This window comes from Vigna umbellata, chromosome 1 (assembly GCF_029865625.1).
Source record: "Vigna umbellata cultivar VRB3 chromosome 1, Vumbellata_1.0, whole genome shotgun sequence".
NCBI classification, from domain to species: domain Eukaryota; kingdom Viridiplantae; phylum Streptophyta; class Magnoliopsida; order Fabales; family Fabaceae; genus Vigna; species Vigna umbellata.
The window spans coordinates 43,470,355-43,491,060 of record NC_142165.1 but is presented as its reverse complement, the minus strand read 5'-3'; the positions used below and the strand labels follow the sequence as shown (position 1 = coordinate 43,491,060).

Here is a 20,706-nt window from a genome sequence, read left to right as displayed (position 1 = left end):
TCGATGATTGGAGGAATGCTTGGTGTTCTTCCCATGAGATAATTCCACTAAAGAATCTAACTACTCAAATTTCTTTTATCGTGCAAGATGGTACTAATCATATAGAAGCTGGTCTCCAAAATGTGAAGTTGGTATTCATCTTACCTTCAATTGTAGCTTCAAAGTTAACGAATCATATTGTAAAAAAAAAATCTAAGATTTATGAGAATTCAATCATGTAGATTTTTAATTTTTTTTTATAAAACACGTCATTTAATGTTAATAAATAAAAAAATATAAAATTAAACATAATAAATAATAAAAACGTATTAAGATTTTCTTTATTTTCTCTCTCTGGTATTGATTTAGTTATTAGTTTTTTTATCTTTACTCTTTCTCATATTCTTTTTTATTTTTATGAGAAAAAAAAGTTACACACAAATTTATTATTTTTCCTTTTATTTCATACATATTTCATTCCGTCATAAAGAAAAAATTGTAACTCTCTCATGTTTTAATTGATATAAAATATTAGTTTCATATATATATTTTTTTATTTCACGAGTCTTTTGTATAATATGTTTTTACGAATATTAAAAAAATTAACCAATATATTTTTTTTTCATAATCTAATTTTAACCGTGACTTGAGTGTCATCATATTTTTTTCTAATAATTATGTTTCTTAATATTTAATTATATTTTGATAGTTTATTTTTTAGTTTCAATTTTTTAAAGAAGTATACTTACAAAATATATATATATATATATAAGTCACATGAAGATGGTGAAAACAACACATTCAATTTCTTCACTTATTTTAAAGCATAATATTAATACTTAATTATTTATTTATTTTTATTAATGATAATGATTGAAGATATTTTGATTGTATTATTTTGGTGTTTCAAAATTATTCATCAAGATTCACCATTGACACTACAAAATCTAAAAATGATTCCTTTTATAAAGATAATTTCTAAGTTATGTAACATGAACAAAGAGCGACGATGAAAAAACTAGAACAATAAGTGACATTAAAGATAGTAGTTTTATCTTTTAGACAGATGAAAACATAACAGTGTAAAAAGAGTACTATTCAAATAAACGAAAATTCCAATTTACCAGTAACGGGAAATATTTGAAGAGATCGTCCAACATGAAGATATCAAGAAAAACAGAATTTAGAAAAACGTTTAATGAAGATCTTTGACGTGTTATTGAGAATATTGAGAAGTAGTTCTCCACCGTTTGAACGATAAGGCTGAATGAATACACTTTTCGACATCATAGTTAGATATAAATTTAACATAAAAAGACACGTGTAGTCATCTTATAAATCAATGTTGGGTGTCATTTTGGGGTTAGAAATTTTCTAACATAAATGCCAAATTGTTATTCAAATCAAGTGCATGTTCTGACCATGTATTCCTTTTTTACATCTCTTTTGAATTATGTTTTTATTTAATTATCATTTTTAAAATTTAAATAACATTAATCATTATTACTGTTTTTTGCATTATAATAATTTTGTTAAATATTTAAGGTACTAATGATTTTATTTCTATTTTTGTTATGGATATACTTGAAATTATTTTCTTATACATTAATTTTAATAAAAAAATTATGAATTAAACTCGACACTATGTAAAATTATTTTCTTAGACATTTCAAAATTTATAAATATAAACATGAGATAATAAGAGATAATGACAAGAAAAAAAAAATAAGGATTGAAAAGTAGTATGCATTACTGTTATTGTGGATGTATGGTATGGTTTACAAAGAAAATGGATATTTTTTTCCTTTGATTTAAGATTTTGCGCAATGGGATAAATTAATAAATACGAACATGAATAAATAGTATAAAGTATTGATTAATAAAATCAAATTAAAAATATGGATTGTATTAAAAATAGTGAAAAATAAACAAATTTGGTTACAAGTTTATAACATAATATGTTATTTTATTTTTCAAAATCCCACTAGACGCAGACGTATCACAGTGGTACAAGTCTTTGGGTGATTTTTCAAACAGTTTCATTGTGTGGGTTTGGTTGAAAATTCAACAATATTAAATTAGCACGTGAAAATGATATTTTACTTCTTAAGTTAGGTTTGCTTATTAGAAGAATGGGAAAAGAAGAGTATCGTTTATTAAACATCTGGGTTACTTAATTTTTAATATATCTCTTATGCGTATTTTATTTGTTTCCATTTCTTTATTTAAATTCTAAATTACTAAATATCAACTAAATACGTTCATGAAAATAATATTCCTACATAATATATTTTTAAGAATAAGATAATTTTGATAATTTGTTTATAAATATAAAAAAATTATCTCTAGATTTTAATTATGAATTTTCTTTATTATAGAATTCAAATTACTAACAAATTATATTTTTAAATATTTTTTTTTATGATTTAAAGAATTATTATCTGGTTAACTATTTTTATGCATATCTTTTACATTTTTCATTTGTTTTTTTATCATAATTTTTATTTTCAACTTTTTTGACATTAGGACTAAAATCCTTTTTATAATTAACATCAATGTTAAGAGAGATTATACTTGCTCTATCTTTTTATGACTATGTTATATGTAATTTTATTTATTAATGTTAATTTTTTCTTCTTATATATATCATTTAAAAAGATTTATATATTTTAATTGATACGATCTTTAGGTTTGTAATCAATTGTTTTGGGTTTAAATTAAGTTTGTAATATATTATCACGTGTGTTTCTACGAGGAACTGGGTTAATTTTTAAACAAAAATTATACACGATAGTTAAAATCAAAATCATGTTATAAAAATTATATACGAGGAACTGGACTCAAATTACATTTATAAGAAATGTTGATAATCAAGGATTTGATTTTGGGAGTTTATAAGAAATATTTTGGATTTCTGAAAGCCTAAAAAAAAGATTTGCTTAAAAACACACTTCAATCCAAGTAATAGAAGTTATTAATCACATTTATAGAATAAATTGATTGCTAGATGTGTGTGCAACGTGTGATATGCAAATTATGTGTATGGATTTGAGATATACGTAATTACATATACAAATTATGTTTCGAATCTGTTCTAAACAATCCTAGAATCGATTCTATCATCACCCACAATATATCCTTCTTCTTGTAAATAGGGAAGAACCGATTCGGTTTCCACCAGAATTGACTCCTAACATCAAATCTGCAACGTACAAATGAACAAATAATTAGGATAATTATTTTACCCAATTAACATAAAAATCAATAAATACAAATTCAATTTAGAAATATAAACATTTTGAATAATAAATTGATAAAAAGTCGGCCGAAAATAATCCAAATTTATAAGACAGTTAAAACATAATTAAACTTATATAAAACAATGAACGTGGGATTGTCTTAATTAAAAATTCAGTCATATCATAACATAAAGTCTGAGTTTCTTGTGCACATTTTTGTGTGCATAATAATAGCAACACTGCCATGGTCACTCTCTCTTTCTCGAGTCAACATCTGCAACACCGCACTTTTTGAGGCACAGTACTACCATCTACCTATCTTGTGGCACTCCAACAAACCCTACTTGCGGACTACATGTTTGGTGTCTTTGACTTCAATTATCTATTTCTCTTGGTTGTTGGTATGTATTTGTAATTTGGCTCTTTATAAGTGCTTAGATCCTAATAATTAGTGTTCTTTCTACAAAATCAGACTTAAAAAAAGCTATTTATGGATTGAATATAGTGCAAATCTATTTATCGTTTAAATCGGATAGCACAGTGAAATCTTTATCAGAAAAATGATTACCATTGACGGGAATGTAGGGACAACATTAGCAGTCCCATGTTAAAATCAATTACTTGTGGTGTTGTTTAAACCCTCAGAATTTCCTACCCAATGTACTGTGGATTTGCTCTTCTCTCATATTCAACTCCCATCATACACCCTGCTTGTTTTGTTTTTAATAGTTGAATATTATGACAAGGTTTTCTAGTCAGGGAACAAGGGTCATGGCAAGGAAGTAAATAAATCAAGAGATAGATAGATAGATAGATAGAGAGAGAGAGAGGTAGACAAGTCTAACAAACAAACTTCTCTTTCTTTAGCCATCTTATCACATAATACTGCAGATTTTTTGTGTGGTGTTCGTTCAGTAATTTTAATCTGTATGAGACAAGTTGTGTCTACTCTGCAAAGCCAGAAAACATGGTGCCAGAGAACATGAAGAAACAACTTGCTTTGTCTGTGAGAAGCATCCAATGGAGCTATGCAATTCTCTGGACTGATTCAACCACCCAACCAGGGTACCAACCAACTATTCTATTCATATTTGCCTACTCTGTTCTATTTTCAATTGTTTGACTTTGATCTTTCTCCTTCTTCGATATTTTGCTTTCTCCAATACATACAAAATTTGCCATGATTGAGCCTCAGGATAGGATGCATCTTTTTCCTGTGTAGTTTGGGTTATGTTAATACAAGATAATAAGTAAATAAACAAACAATTGTAACCTGTCCATGTTTTCTCATCTATGGTGTATGGTTGACTAAATGGCAATTTGAAATTCTGAATCTACTGTTTGCATTTTCTTGTATTATTGCTTGTGAGGCATTTGGTTTGGGGGTGGTATTCAATTTTTTGTTTCTCACAGGGTATTGAGATGGGGGGAAGGGTATTACAATGGAGACATTAAGACAAGGAAAACAAGTCAAGGGGTGGAACTTAATTCTGACCAAATAGGGTTGCAGAGGAGTGAGCAGCTGCGAGAGCTATTCAAATCCCTCAAAACTACAGAAATCACCCCACAAAGCAAACGGCCTTCGGCAGCACTGTCCCCAGAAGATCTCACAGATGCTGAGTGGTATTACTTGGTTTGCATGTCCTTCGTATTCAACATTGGCCAAGGGTAAATAGTAAATCTCCCCTATTTTTCTTTCTTTCAAGATTTGGATCATCAAGATATGTTCCCAAAATCGGGTGTTTTACTGATTTATAATCTCAAGGGTTAGTGAATCTTAGTTATTCAAATCTTCGTGTTCTGGTAGGTTACCAGGAAGAGTTCTGGCAAAGGGTCAATCCATTTGGCTCAACAATGCGCATTCCGCTGACTGTAAAGTTTTTAGTCGTTCTCTGCTCGCAAAGGTGGATTCATTTTCTTGATTTCACTCGTTCTGTCATTCTTCTGCTTTTGGTTAAATCTTGAATTCTTGCACTCTGGCTGTCTACCATGCTTGAAATGACAGATGATCTGAATTTTCTTCTTTGTTTGGTTTTTGTTCCATGAATAAACCTGTGGCAATTCTCTCATGCTCAGAGTGCATCCATCGAGGTACTATCTTGTTTTTTATTTACTTAATCGTCCTTGTTTTTATAATCTTTTATGTGTAATTTTCAGTTAGTTGAGTGCCATCAAATATGATGTAGAGAAATTTAGATTTGTTAGAACTCAGAATAGATTTTCCTTTTGAAACCACTCTACAGTGTTTGATCCAGGCACTGCTGCAACGGTATCTATCTGTTATAGTTTCAAAGCATAGAAGTAAACCTGTAGTTTACTCTCTAAAATTGTTACTTGTTCCATGCACGTAGTTTTCTTCAACACAAGTAACTAGGATTCCAAATATAAGACTTTGAAACTAATTTGTGCCAAATTTAGTAGGCAAAGACTAATCAATGCACTGTGTAATTTGTTTCCTTAATCTCAACTTTCAGACGGTCGTGTGTTTTCCGGTTATGGAAGGAGTTATCGAGCTAGGTACCACTGAACATGTAAGTTTTTTCACCTTCATCTATCATTAACTAATATTACTGTTTTGTTATTCACCAAAATAATCATGTTACTGAAACTTGTTCTTCGTGTGAAGGTCTCAGAAGATTTCAGTCTAATCGAGCGGATCAAGACTTCTTTCTTGAATAATTTTCATGTCAACGATCCTATTAAGTCAGGAACTGCATTGAAATCAAGGAACCAGGAAGATCTTGCTTATGTAGCATTTGATAATAATGTTGAATCAATTCCAGAAATTGGGTACGAAATAGCCAGCAAAACCTCTCCTGATGGTAGTTCAAATGCATTCCAAGCCAATCAACCACTGGATGAAACTTTCATGGTTGAAAGGATAACCAGTGGCACTTCTCAAGTCCAAAGCTGGCAAGTTATGGATGATGAGATAAGTAACTGTGTCCATAACTCCATGAATTCCAGCGACTGTATCTCACAAACTTTTGCCAGTCCTGAGAATATTCCTTCTTCACCCAAGTGTAACAACCCTTCTGACCCTTTTGCCCGAGATATTCAAAAGTGCAACAACCCAAAAATGACGCTAGTAGATCCTCGAGGTGATGATTGGCATTATCAGAGAGTTCTATCTGACCTTTTAAAAACCTCTGATCAGTTACTCATGAAAATGCATTCACAAAAGTTTCATCAGGAATCAAGCTTTGTTTGTTGGAGGCCAGAAAGGGCAACGGATTGCCAATGGCCAAGATCAGGAACTTCACAGAAGTTATTGAAGAAGGTATTGTTTGAAGTTCCTCAAATGCACATGGATGGTCTGCATGAATCTCAAGAAGAAAATGACTATAAGGAGGGAATGAGACTAGAGACTGATGAAATTGGCATGAACCACGTAATGTCAGAAAGAAGGAGAAGAGCAAAACTAAATGAAAGGTTTTTAACCCTTAGGTCAATGGTCCCTTCAATCAGTAAGGTAATGTATATTTCACTGGTGCATTTATTTGCTTGATTGTCACTTATTGCTGAAATTAATGAAGTGTACAATTTTTTCAGGATGACAAAGTTTCAATACTTGATGATGCAATTGAATACCTTAAAAAGCTTGAGAGAAGGATAAAAGAGTTGGAAGTTCAAAGAGGGATAGCAAATATGGAGCCGGGGACTAGAAGATCACCTCAAGATATGGTAGAAAGGACTTCTGATCATTATTTTAGCAAAAACAACAACGGAAAGAAATCAGTTGTAAAAAAGAGAAAGGTCTGTGGCGTGGATGAGACAGGAAAAGAGATTAATTCAGATGCTTTAAAAGGAAGTTATGCTAATGATATTACTGTGAGAACTAGTGACAATGAAATTGTGATCGAAATGAAGTGCCCCGCAAGAGCAGGAAAGCTACTAGAAATTATGGAAGCAGTTAATAGTCTCAGTATAGATTTTAATTCGGTTCAGTCAACAGAGGCTGATGGAAATCTTTATCTGACCATTAAATCTGTGGTGAGCACTTCTGGTTTTATACTATTATGCATTCAGGAGAGCATAACTAGCTACGAAATGATCTTTTCTTATGCACCTAAATTGCCTTTTTCTAAAATTGGTCATCCTTCTATTTTCAGCTCACAGGAGCAACTATTGCAACAACCAAAAGAATCAAACAAGCACTTCAAAAAGTGGCTTCGAAGTTCTGATTTTTTTTTTCTCTTCACCTTAAACCATGGTGGTGTTCAATTCAGCTCTTGCCACTGCATACAGAATTCATGAGATCAAAGGAGTCAAAATAGAATATCTTTTTGAAGATTTTCCACGAAAGGAAGATGCGGTCTCACTCTTTCGGCTATACCTTAACTCATGGTGATGCAACGTGGACTTTTTGGCACTTGTAAATGGTTAGGTAGGCTTAGCTGACTAGATTCATGTACTGTCATTAGCTCGTATGGCATCACACTGGTTGACCAATGACTAAATACCGATAGAGAGAGAGAGGTCCATTGTTAATTATGATAGCCTTCAGAGCCATGCTTAAAGTTGAAAATGAACCAACAACTTAGATAATTTTCTTAGTGTTCTAACTAAAAGGAACAACTATTTCTACCATGAATCAGTAATTCAGAATTTGTTTATGGATTTCTCAGTCACAGCGAATCTACATCTTCTGTGATCCAAGAAATGTATAGAGATTCACACATGCTCAACTTGTATCCTACTAAAACTAGAACAAACTTGAAAAGTAGAATTGCCGACAGATTAATAATATTTTAACAGGTGAAGGTCTTTTTCTATTAAATCACTGTTTATGTTTATTATTAATTTCTTTATCATCTTTCACTTTCCACCTTATTAACATGTGATAGCATTGCTTTTAGTGATTTTCCTCCCATTTCTGATTAGACACTCAAACTTGCAGAGGGTGATGAAATAGTAGAAGGATTCAAGGGATATAGACTCTCTTCTTTATAATAAAATACTATAACCAACCAGTGGATATAATAAATTGACTGAGTTCATGTTTTCACCAACCACTTCATTCATTTTTATTTGTTTATTCCCTAATCACACTTAGTCTCTGACAAATTAAGTTTACAGTAATCTTGTTTATGCTTTTTAATATTCAGAGATTAAAGAAGAACTTTGCTGGATTTTGACGGATCCACGCTTGAACAGATCATAAAAAGGGGTGGTGGAGCCACCTGCATTTCAATTTTATTTGGCCAAATGTATTATTTTAAGAGTAAATCGTCAATTTAGATTTGATGCTTGTGTCACTAAGTAAACTTTGATTATCAAATTAGGCCTTTAATTTTATTTTTTTTGTTGTTTCTTCAATCTTTGAAAATTTTCACAATTAAATTAATTTCTAATGATTTAGTTTAGTAAATTATATTCCCCGATACGTACGTTTTTAACTACTAATTTAGACTTTAATTTTAGAATGCTGAGCGACGGTGTTGATAGATAAACTATTTTTTTTATAGACTAACATGATGATTAAGTTTATAAGAAATAATAATATGATGACACTGTTTAAATTTATTGAAAAGCTAATATGGTTAGTACAAATTTTGAAGAACTTATGTGGAAACACAGTAATTTAAGAAATCCATGCATTTAAAATTAATCTTTTTAATGTCTATAATGAATTTTTATATGCAATTTAATTAAAAAATAAATAAATAAAAAGTTATATTATTATAAATAGACTCTTCAGCTTTCCCCGCAATACTTTTTGTGGCTACTTTTTAATTGTAATATGTGTTTTCGTGATGAATTTTGTTGTTCGTATTTAAACAGGTAAAGTGAATGTGTTACGTAGACGACATAGATTATATAAATCCTTTTAGTATGTAGTTGATTAATTTGAAGCTATCTTTATATTGATGGATTGTTGATTTTATGAAAATTATATTGAGTATTTGAATAATTTGATTGAAATTAAATAAGGTAATGTATCCATTGAAAATTATACATAATTTATAAAAAAAAAATGAGATGATGTAACTAATAAATAAGTTTTAGAAAAATAAATAAGTTGTGTAAAACTAACATGGTTTTAACGTGAATAAGTCATGTCAAAGTTGTACAATTTTAACTAAAAATACTTTTAACTCTAATTATGTTAATTTATCATGATTTCAACTTTAAAAATAGTTTAAACTAAAATTATGTAATTTTAATACAATTTTTTCAAAGCAAAATTATGTTATCTTAGTATGACTTGTTCTTTTTTGTATTTTTTTTAAATATATTCCATTTCAATAATTTAAAAAAAAAAAAACACCACGTTTTTGCCTAAATCATCTTATACATCAACAGCTATATAACCATTCAAAAAAAAAATTACAAATTATTTTTTATAATGAATACAGTATAAATAATTAATAATAATCACGATAACTTTTTGAAATTCTATCTAAACTCTAATTCGTTAACTATTGTCCAAAATAACTGTAAATATTTAATTTAATGTAATTATATAAATTATTTTAAAAATATTTAGTGGTTAAAAAGATATTTTACCATCTAATTATATTTACTCTCATTATTTAATAAATTTTGTACACAAGTAAATTAAGTTTACCATTAATGAATGATTTTTAATTGAAAACTAATAACAATGTTAGTTACCCATTAACGATGTTAAAAGTAAAATTAACAAAAACGAAAATTTAATACATGTTATTTAGTTGAACACGGTAATACTTTTGTAAAAGAAAAGTAAGAAATGTTAGAAAAAAAATGACTGTATTTTAAACGGAAATAATTAATATAAATAACCATAAAGTCCTGAACTATCTTTCACATAAAAAAAAAACTTCATTAATAATATTATTAGATTTTGGGCCGCCAATTTGGAATTCAGCTTAAAATAAGCGAGTGCACTCATTCAACAACCCACTCAGTTAACACAGATTAGCCAAATTTTCTGACTTAGATTTAATAATCCTACACGTGTACACTCTTAACGTAAACAAAATTCACCATTTTCTATTATATCAAATAATTTCCAAACATTTATCTTTCATTTTTCGTCACAATATGCAATATATTTATTTCTCTGAAAAAAAAAATACTGTTAAAATATTTCGATATTATACTATCAAACTGTGTACGAAATTACTTAAAAAATGTAACCAAAATAACTAAATTAAATTTTAATATACTAATAACGGGCTATTGCTTGAGTAGGGTTTTAATTTGAATCATTTATAAAATTATAGTCAAGTTTCATAGTTAAATACACAAAACCGATGTATATTACTGGGTAAGAGTTATTTATTACTATTTTAGGTTAGACTTTTCTACTTAATAATGTATTTCTTTTTATAATATTTAAAGTTGAATATACACATTGATAAAAAAATATTTTTTTTATAACGTATAACTTTAATATGATTGTTGAATAATGTCTCTTCCTCTGTTGTTTTGATTGTGATTGATACTTAAGTGAGTAGAAAAAATTACTAAAATGCGACATGTAAAATATAAAGAAAACTAACATAAAATAATAAGTTACATGTCTCGTTTTCTTAAACATAATTTAAAACAACTAAAAATATAATACAAAAATGTGATGGATGAATTCTGCAAATTAATTGGGTTATATATAAATAAAAAAATACAATACAAGAAACTTATTTTTATTCATGGATTACACATCAATTTAACTCATTTTCTAAATAGACAATTCTTTCGATCATTTAAAATATCTAAATCATAAAATGGATGGAGACAAAGTTTAAATGATATTTATAATTATTATTATTGATTATAGAGTAATTTTGGACTAATCACATAATGACACGTAAATGATGTTAAATTATTGTAAAAAAATGTTATCAAAGTATCATTATCCTATATCTTGATTGTTGGAAGAGAGCTCACAAGTGGACACGTTGAAGTTTGACAAGTGAAGTTGTATATAGAAAAAGAAATGGAAGGACTAAATGAAAAAGCCTTTGAAAACTTTTTTTATTTAATAATTTAAATATATTTTATTAAATTATTTGAATTAATTTTTTCTATTTGAATAACAATCTTTTTCAAATTAAATTTGAATTTAGTGTATGGTTTAGTATATTGTGTACTTTTTTATTTGAGATTACTTATATATTTTTATTTTATTTCATTTTTAAATTACAGAACATAAAATTACAATTTTATAATATGAATCTATTTTTTAACGATGAACTAAAGTTTTATTACATATAAAAATTATTAAAAACATAAATTGAATTTTACCTAAGAAAAATATATTAAATATTAAAATAAATTTTACAATAATTATACTAAAATTAAAAACACAACATAATATTAAATATCTAATAAGTTAATATTATTTTAAAAATATATAATTCATTGTATTTTAATTATTATTTTTTATTCGTGTCATGTTTTATTTATTTTATTTAAATAAAATAGTTTAATTTATTTGATTTTTATATTTAAGTAATTTTTTATATTTAATTTATTTTTCTTCAAGAAAATAAAATAAAAATATTTAATTTAAGTTAATTAAGATTAATTTTTATATTTAATTTATTAGAAATTTTTCTTATAATTTTCTTATATTATAAAGTATAATTAGTATATTTTATATATATGTATTCTCGTTTTGGGTCTTATATTTCTTCAATAAAATTACATACCAATAGTGTTTTAGGTCCTCCCAACTATAATCACAAATAAGTTTTAGGTCCTCTCAATATTTCCATCAATATTCGTAATTATATTTATCAAATAAAGTTCATAACCATGTCTATCAAGTAATGTGAATAATTATGTTTATTAACTAATTTCTATAATTTTGTTCATCAAATACTGACCATAAATAATTATGTCTATTAAATAATATTCATAATTTATTCATAAAAAAAACTAAGAATTTATCTCCAAATTAATAATAAAGTAAACAACTATAATATTAATATCTATGACTTTTTAATAATAAAATAATTAAATATAATTTATTAAATCATTTATAGCCTAAACAATCTTTTAAATCTTTACATATCCGTAGTTATCTTAATGTTGATATGGTTTAGACATACATAATTCCATTTGATACCAACTTAGTTATACTCAATTTAAACTAAAATCTAATTTAAGTTGAATGACCAAACAAAATATTTTACAAATGAGTTTACTTTTACAAATATTGCAGACAAAAAATTAAAGTTATGTTTAAGATTATAATATAGAAACTTAACTATTTTATTTTTGTTTTGTGAAACCACAGTATTTTTAATGAATCTCCTTTTTTTTTTCTATCCAATCATTTCAGTCTATTTAATCACTCATTTAGTTCCGGATTCCAATAATTTTAAATTGTACACCCCACCACACAATCCTCCAACAATGTTAATATTTTTAAAGAACCCTCCAATCAAACAACACTCTGAACACCAATAAAACACCACCGATATCAGTGACAGTCTGTCTTCTCATATAATTACACCAGATCACCATCCACCACCAAAATTCAACATATAAAAAAAATAATGATACTTTTGACAATATTTGTCTACGTATAGTGTTAAAATGTTTGTCAAATAAAAGTATCATTATCTATAAAAAAACAAATTCCAACAACTACAATTTCTCACCATGTACGGATATCCCTAGTCTGTTTCACACTCCTTGCCTGTATATAATTTTCATAACACCATTGCGTTGAATAATTGGTCTCCTTCCACGAATTGTAGACCTTTAGCAATGCAATATGGTCTCCGATATTTCCCGTGTAACAATTCATCCTTGCATTGTCTGCATGTACTTGTTTATCCTTTGGACGGTAAAATATTGAGTTTCCAACAGAAAGCATAGCAGCAATTGAAATGATATCATCCGAACACTTGAACTTTTCTGAAGCCACTATCATTTTTTACAACATAGGATCAAGCGGGAACTCTGCCATCCTTCTACCGACCTCGGTTAACTCACCCAGATTATTTAATGCACTTAATGCAAATAGAAGATCCAAAGCTTTTAATAAGGCCTCAACAGGGGAGGATCCATAAAATCAAAGTTCAACAAGTCATGAATACCAAGACTTTTTAAAGTCAAAACTACATTTGCAAGGTTAGTTTGCTGTATTTCAGCAACACTCATAGCTGCAACACGCCGTGGCTGAGTACATGCAATCATTCCATGCTTTGGTAACCAACTTCATGAAGATATAGGGGGATCTGTGTTGCCTTTCCAGAAACAGTTTCTCCAACAATTACAAGTACCTGGTGATCATGAACAGCTTGGAGCAATTTATCCCGATAGTGGTACATGGGTAGCTTTTTCCTTTCCTCCTGAAGTGCCTCCAGAGCTGACTTTGCTCTGGACTTTTCATAATCAAATTTATCTCCATCCATTACTGTGCCTTGACAAAATCAATCGGGTCCTCAAACACATACTGATAATAATCACAGACTTGTTTTTTACTTTTTAAACCAAACCTCAGCATTGCCTTTCCAATTTGATTTTCCTCCCAAGCCTCTTGTTCAAGAAATGGATTCATTTTATCCTCAGCATTTGGATCCCTGTAACGCTGCATAGCCACCTAACATCTCTTCTACTGATTAACACCACCTTCCTCGTCATAAGTTTCTGGCATTCCATAGTCATTCACATTGTCAGCCTCCTCTGTGCCCTTCTTCACAAGGTCATATATCTCTTTCTTGTACCTCAGTTCATGATATTCTGCTTCTGAAAGCTTCACGCCTCCAAACAAATATTGCTCATCTTCTATATCACCTCTCAGTTCTCGTAATTTCTTTTCCTCCCTTTTCTTTAAGTATTCTTGCCTCTTGAAACCTTTCTCAAATCTTGAATATCATCCTGCTCTGCGACACGAGATCTTCGAATTGCCTCTTCTTCCTCCTTTCGTGATAATTTTATGTTCAGTCATATGCTGCTCTAATTCCTCCTTCTCTCTTTGATCTTTCAACCTCTCTTCTTCAAACTCAGAATCATTATCATCATCAGGGGAAGTTCTTCTCTTCACTTGTCTCTCACTTTCCTTTCTCAAAATCATCTCATCGTCTTGGTCATCTTGAACTTCAATTTTCTTCCTTAAACGTCTTTTTTTATGATTGTCAGACCTTCTAGATGAAGTAGTAGTTACTGAAGATTTATCCACAGATTCATCGTCACTATCGTCATCACCCTTCAAAATTGTGTAAGACTTCTGCTTCCTGGCCAACATTACAAACTTCTCTCTCTTGTTTCTGATATTGATTTAAACCAGATGATTGGCGAGGAACTCTTGAGTAAATTTCTTCCGCAAATGCATCATGAGTATCCATTAATGGGATCCCGAACTCCAGACCATCATCACCCCCCATTGTCACTTAACCTAGTCTCCTTCAAATTATATGCAGGGCTGAATCGGACAATTAAGATCTCTAATTCAACGTAATCAAACAGGAGAATCCTAATTGTTCAATGAATTGAAATTTCCTAAAAGAAATTCAACAAAACAACAAAAGCCCCAATTTGAGAAAACCCTAACCCTAGATCTTTCCAAATCCAGCAAGAACGATGGACAAAATTACTATTTTTACCTGTTCCTGCAAAATGCTGACTGCTCTGAACCGAAAAACAAAGACTGCTGTAGTAAAAAGTTGCCTGCACTAAATCCGAAAAACAAATAAAAAATAAATAATATGATTCAAGTTAACTATTTAAGCTAGAAAATTCTTGTGATTAAGTCTATGTGCTTTCAAATTTATAAAGATTTGTTATAAATCATATATCTCAAAAACTACAAAAATAATAATAAAATATAAATACTTTTATCTTTTTCTAAAATATCTATAAATTACAAACTCTGTTAATTAAATCATAACTACATCTGATTATATATCTTTAATATATAAAGATAATAATAAAACATAAATATTTTTATTTTCCACAAAAATATTTTTTAGATTGCAAGATATACAAACTAAATCAAAACTTACACAATTCGATCTGAAGATTAAATTTTGTATTTTAAATTAAAAATATTAATAAAATATATCAGTAAGACAAATACGTACCCCAAATACGTATGATGTTATATACGTAATATAATAGTAAAAGGGTAATAATAACGTTAATATAATAATGTGATGTGACGGTTTTTTTTATAATGTGCTAAGAAAGTGAGTGAACTTATACTGTAAAGGAGTATGATAGCTATACTTTTTTTGCATTTTTCGAGCAACAATATTTATTTCTTATATAAATGCAAATTTAAAGCCCTTTTGTGTCGCAGTCAAATTAAAAAGTGAGAATTTATATATGATCATTAAAATATGAATAAAATTCGTTAATTACAAACCATTCATTATATTCTCTCTACTTCAATCAATTTATTTAAATAATATACTTTTAAAATATTTATATTTAGATAGATTATTTATGGAAAATTAATTTATATGAGATTAAAAAACTAGAATAAACAATTAATAATGCATCACAAATTGAAACATTGGTTTTTTTATATTGTGGGAAGAAGAAATATTACTGTACAGGAAAAAAGGTTGGTGAAGTGGCAGAAACTGATTGCAAAGAGAAGAAAAAAATCAACAAAAATAAATTGAGTGGTTCCCGCCAGAGCTAAAACCCTAATGCCAGTTAGTGACAGTAATTACTAATAAATAAAGCGTCACGTTTACTCAGTTTTCAAAACTAAAGGTGTGTTTGGTTGCGAGTCCTGAAACCAGAGACACGCACGATTTGGTTAGCGTTCGACGCAAAAGGAAGTGATAATTTAACGAGTAACCAAACACGTTCTAAGTGTAGTAGTAGTGTTGTGGACATAAACCCTGACCTGTCACCACTGTCAACACCATAAACCCTAACTAGGATTTTGTAATTCACTTGTGAGTTTTGAGCAGCCACCGTCAGAATCCCAAAAAATGGACCCCAAAAACGTGAAATCTGACCTTGTTCTCATCCTCGATTACGGTTCCCAATACACGCACCTCATCACTCGCCGAATCCGTAGTCTCTCCGTCTTCTCTCTCTGCATCTCCGGCACCTCCTCCCTCGCCACCATCACCGACCTCAACCCCTCCGTCGTCATTCTCTCCGGTGGTCCCCACTCTGTTCACACCCCCGACTCCCCCTCCTTCCCCGATGGCTTCCTTTCCTGGGCCCGCTCCCATGGCGTCGTTGTCCTCGGCATCTGCTACGGTCTCCAACTCCTCGTCCAGCGCCTCGGCGGCGACGTCCGAGTCGGACACAAGCAGGAGTACGGCCGCATGGAAATCTGCGTGGACAAACCCTCCGCGCTCTTCCCGTCCGGGAAAGTTGGTAAACGACAGGTCGTTTGGATGAGCCACGGCGACGAGGCTGTCACGCTCCCCGATGGCTTCCACGTCATCGCCCGCAGCGACCAGGGCGCTGTCGCTGCCATCGAAAATCCCTCCGCTAAGTTCTATGGCCTCCAGTATCATCCTGAGGTAGTTTTTCGGAAACATACTTTCAATTGGATAGAATATGATTCTTGCCCCTCTAATTTTGGTTTCAAATCATTTGATTTTGGAGAGAGTGTTTTGTCGTCTTAACTTTAGCATCATATCATAATCTTCAATGAAAGCTATCTGTGGTTTCTAAAGTAATATGAACTACGTCAAGATTTTTGCAGGAAAAAAATTGAGATATTCTGGTCACTAAACGACGTATTTTGGCTATTTTAATCTTATGTGGTGTTCGTTAGGGATTAATTTTGGGTGTTTTCTTGTGTAGGTGACGCATACAGAGGAAGGAATGGAAACCTTGCGGCATTTTCTGTTTGATGTCTGTGGCGTGGAAGCAGGGTGGAACATGGAGGATGTGATGGAGGAGGAGATAAAGGTGATTAATGAGACGGTGGGGCCTGATGAGCATGTCATATGTGCTTTGTCTGGTGGTGTGGATTCCACTGTTGCTGCAACGCTTGTGCATAAGGCTATTGGCGGTAGGCTTCATTGCGTGTTTGTGGATAATGGGCTGCTTAGGTATAAGGAGAGGGAGCGTGTGATGGAGACCTTCGAGAAGGATCTTCATCTGCCAGTTGTGTGTGTTGATGCCGTGGATCAGTTTCTTACGAAGTTGAAAGGTGTGACGGATCCGGAGACCAAGAGGAAGATTATTGGGAAGGAGTTTATTTGTATTTTTGATGCATTTGCTCAGGAGCTTGAAGCTAAGCTGGGAAAGAAGCCGGCTTACTTGGTTCAAGGGACGTTGTATCCGGATGTAATTGAATCTTGCCCTCCACCTGGGACTGGGAGAACCCACTCCCATACCATTAAAAGTCATCATAATGTTGGAGGTCTTCCGAAGGACATGAAATTGAAGCTTATTGAACCGCTTAAGCTACTATTCAAGGATGAGGTCTTACTTTTGACTTTTGATCAACTGGCTTGTTTGAATGGCTTGGATTCTCATGTTATGTAATACATTTTTTCTGTTCGTGTGAATTTAGGTTCGTCAATTAGGGAAGATCTTGAATGTTCCTGAGGCATTTCTAAAACGCCATCCATTCCCTGGGCCTGGTCTTGCTGTGAGAGTTTTGGGTGACGTGACTGAAGGAAATGCTTTAGATATTCTCCGGCAGGTATATGAATTTTTTATTTTTTGTGCTTGTGTATACTTTTAGTGTTGATTGACGATTACCCTTTGGTGTTTACCTTTGAAAATTGTTTTTCAGGTTGATGAGATCTTCATCCAATCAATCAAGGACGCTGGGCTCTATGATTCAATATGGCAAGCTTTTGCAGTTTTCTTGCCTGTTCGATCAGTTGGTGTTCAAGGTGATCAAAGAACACACTCCCATGTTGTTGCTCTTAGAGCTGTTACAAGTCAAGATGGAATGACTGCAGACTGGTAAGATTTGAACTCTACTGTTTGGCTATGGTACTGCGTAACTTTTTTATATTTCCCTTATTAATTATGAATGTGCTCCATCGGCTAATGTACATGCGAAAAATATATTTGGTTCTCCCGTGCTCCGTAGCCTTATTTTTTATTCTCATTTAATTGTGTACTAAATTACCAATTGTTGGTTGAACATGCTTCTGGTAAACTATTGAATGGAACAAATAAAGTTTGTTAGGCATATGATGTGCTTCCCATTATATGACATGATATTCTGCTTTTTCAATATTGTTGCGGTGGTATGTTATTTGACACGGGAAGGTAACAGGAGTTCAAGAACATCCATTCCTATCCCAGAATTTTAATTGCTTATAAGTAGAGAAGAAAAAATTGAATGATTTCAGATAAAGTAGTGTCAGCATATCATTTCATTATGTGATATCACGATCTTCAAGTTTTTTAAAATTATCCTATTGACTTCAAATAATCTTTTGCTGTAACTGCATGATGAAACAAATTTCAGGTACTACTTTGAGCACAAGTTCCTTGACGACGTAGCCAGAAAGATTTGTAATGGTGTTCGTGGTGTAAACCGTGTTGTGCAAGACATTACCTCAAAGCCACCATCAACAATTGAATGGGAATAATTAGCATTTATGGTTTTTATTTTACAAAAGTTGTGAGGCATTATCAAGTTGTATATGCGCTAAGGCTGTGACTATTTTCTTATTTGATTATCTTAGTTTGGAGGGATGTTATGGGAGCGGGAATTTCTAGTGGAATTGATATGATTGTTGTGACTGTGATTGGAATAGGAGTTTAGAGGACAATAACCTAAATTATTACATTGTAATGATTTTTTGCCCCCATGAATCAATTTTATTGATGTAGTTTTTGAAACATGGGATTGGAGGTTGGATGTTAGCATTTTCAGGATGTATTCGAACTCTGATAAGTTTCTCATTATTCTCTATGATTGTCGTGCTAACAAAATTGACAATCTTTTATATTTTTATAAGCAGTCACCAAGTATGGTATATTTTGTTTTCAGAACATTAAAAATAAAACTACACTTTTGATGTAACAGTAGTTTTTATAAATTTTATGGATTATTTTAGTAATTAACTAGTTTAAAATTTGTGTGAACAATTTGGCTTGATGTTAGTTCTTTGTGTGTTTATTGAGTTAGTAAATATGTATTGTATTAAAAGAAATTTAGAGATTGAAAAAAAAATGGACATTTTCCAGTTTATAATTAAGTTTTAAGTAGAATTAATAAATATTTTTTAAGTTAATAATTTAGTTATGGGAAAAATGGTTTATAAATTTAGAAAGTTAATATGAATATAAAAGTATATTTCAAATAAAGGTTAGACTACTTAAAATAAATGTAAAGCAAAAATACAAAGGTTTGATGATCTAAAAATGCAAAAGTGATGGAAAAAAATGTAAAATACAAACACTTTGTATATATATATATATATATATATATATATATATATATATATATATATATATATATATAATTTTTTGAAATGTATACATTAAATCATTCCACCTAAATATTCAAATTAATTTTATTTTTTAATTTAAATTTTAAAAAATACCTACTTTAAATTTATAATTTTTTTGAAAATATTAAAAATATAAATGTAAAATTACACTTTTAATTTTTACTCAATATATTTTACATTTTTATTAACTTATTTAAAAATTATAGTATCACTTTACATTTACATTTTTAATGTTTTTAAAAATTATAAGTTTAAAATAGGGATTTTTTTATTGAAATTAAAAGTGTAAAAAAAAACTAAAACTATTTTAAATATTTAGGTAGTGTGATTTATGTATAAATTTCAAAAAAACTATTTTAACATGTACATATAAATAATATATAGATTTAATTACTAATTTAGTTGTAACTTGAAAAGGAACATTGGTTTATTTAAAAAAAAAATAGAATCAACTGAAACAAAATTTTAAATATCACAACTAAATTGAATAAAGACATTATCATATGACGTGTGACATTAATACCACTGTTATCTTGTATGACAATGTCTTAACAAGTGAAAAAATAAAAATAAAAACTGAAAAAATAATAAATAAATGTTAAGGACAATTTATCGAAAAAGACCTAATTGAATCATTTTTAAAAGTTAGAAGACTTAACTACACCAAATAAAAATTATGGAATCTAATTAATTTTTTCAAATAAATTAGAGGATCAAAACAGGATTTTAATAAAAATAAATAAGAAATAATTTTCGTAAACATTATAAGTGAAGAAAATGACTCTATGTTGTTAAGAAAGAGAGATTATTGATAAGAACTGAATAAACAAAGATGAAATCAATTTCCAATTAACATTTTCAGATATTAGGGAATACATATATACTAAAACATATACCAATTTTTTGAATAAACATTTTAAACAACAATTTCTTTTCAATTTCTATTGTTTGCTAACAAACTATATAATTTTAATAAATAGACCACACTTACGAAGAATAAAAGAGAACAATATATGAAGGGAAAGAAAAGAAAAAGTTAAAAAGTAATTTTCATAAACATTATAAGTGAAGGAAATGAGTGGATATGATGTTAAAAAAGAGAGAATATTGATAAGAGCAGAATAAACAAAGAAGAAAATCAATTT

General features: G+C 29.9%; 2 protein-coding genes and 1 pseudogene across 2 annotated transcripts; 2 read left to right on the top strand and 1 right to left on the bottom strand.

Moving 5' to 3' along the window:
* Nucleotides 1-3,647: 3,647 nt before the first annotated feature.
* Nucleotides 3,648-7,998, top strand: EGL3 (basic helix-loop-helix (bHLH) DNA-binding superfamily protein). Its single transcript, XM_047304323.2, has 8 exons — nt 3,648-4,283; nt 4,632-4,886; nt 5,026-5,122; nt 5,295-5,309; nt 5,693-5,749; nt 5,845-6,690; nt 6,771-7,211; nt 7,331-7,998. The coding sequence occupies exons 1-8, from the start codon at nt 4,186-4,188 to the stop codon at nt 7,400-7,402; spliced, it is 1,881 nt and encodes a 626-aa protein (XP_047160279.1). The 5' UTR covers nt 3,648-4,185; the 3' UTR covers nt 7,403-7,998.
* A 4,561-nt stretch (nt 7,999-12,559) lies between these two features.
* On the bottom strand, nt 12,560-14,890 carry LOC124830564 (pre-mRNA-splicing factor ATP-dependent RNA helicase DEAH1 pseudogene; annotated as a pseudogene).
* A 994-nt stretch (nt 14,891-15,884) lies between these two features.
* Nucleotides 15,885-18,949, top strand: LOC124830562 (GMP synthase (glutamine-hydrolyzing), putative / glutamine amidotransferase). The gene is made up of 5 exons (XM_047304321.2): nt 15,885-16,651; nt 16,938-17,564; nt 17,656-17,787; nt 17,881-18,056; nt 18,571-18,949. Exons 1-5 carry the CDS (start codon nt 16,106-16,108, stop codon nt 18,692-18,694), a joined length of 1,605 nt encoding a protein of 534 aa, XP_047160277.1. The 5' UTR covers nt 15,885-16,105; the 3' UTR covers nt 18,695-18,949.
* The last annotated feature ends 1,757 nt before the right edge of the window (nt 18,950-20,706 follow it).

Excerpts from the sequence above, each read along its gene's own strand:
- EGL3 (XM_047304323.2), top strand. The coding sequence starts at position 4,186 with ATGGTGCCAGAGAACATGAAGAAACAACTTGCTTTGTCTGTGAGAAGC. Across the intron at positions 4,887-5,025 it reads GTATTCAACATTGGCCAAGG|GTTACCAGGAAGAGTTCTGG; the intron begins GTAAATAGTAAA and ends GTGTTCTGGTAG. Across the intron at positions 6,691-6,770 it reads TGGTCCCTTCAATCAGTAAG|GATGACAAAGTTTCAATACT; the intron begins GTAATGTATATT and ends CAATTTTTTCAG.
- LOC124830562 (XM_047304321.2), top strand. The coding sequence starts at position 16,106 with ATGGACCCCAAAAACGTGAAATCTGACCTTGTTCTCATCCTCGATTAC. Across the intron at positions 16,652-16,937 it reads GCCTCCAGTATCATCCTGAG|GTGACGCATACAGAGGAAGG; the intron begins GTAGTTTTTCGG and ends TTTCTTGTGTAG. Across the intron at positions 18,057-18,570 it reads GATGGAATGACTGCAGACTG|GTACTACTTTGAGCACAAGT; the intron begins GTAAGATTTGAA and ends AACAAATTTCAG.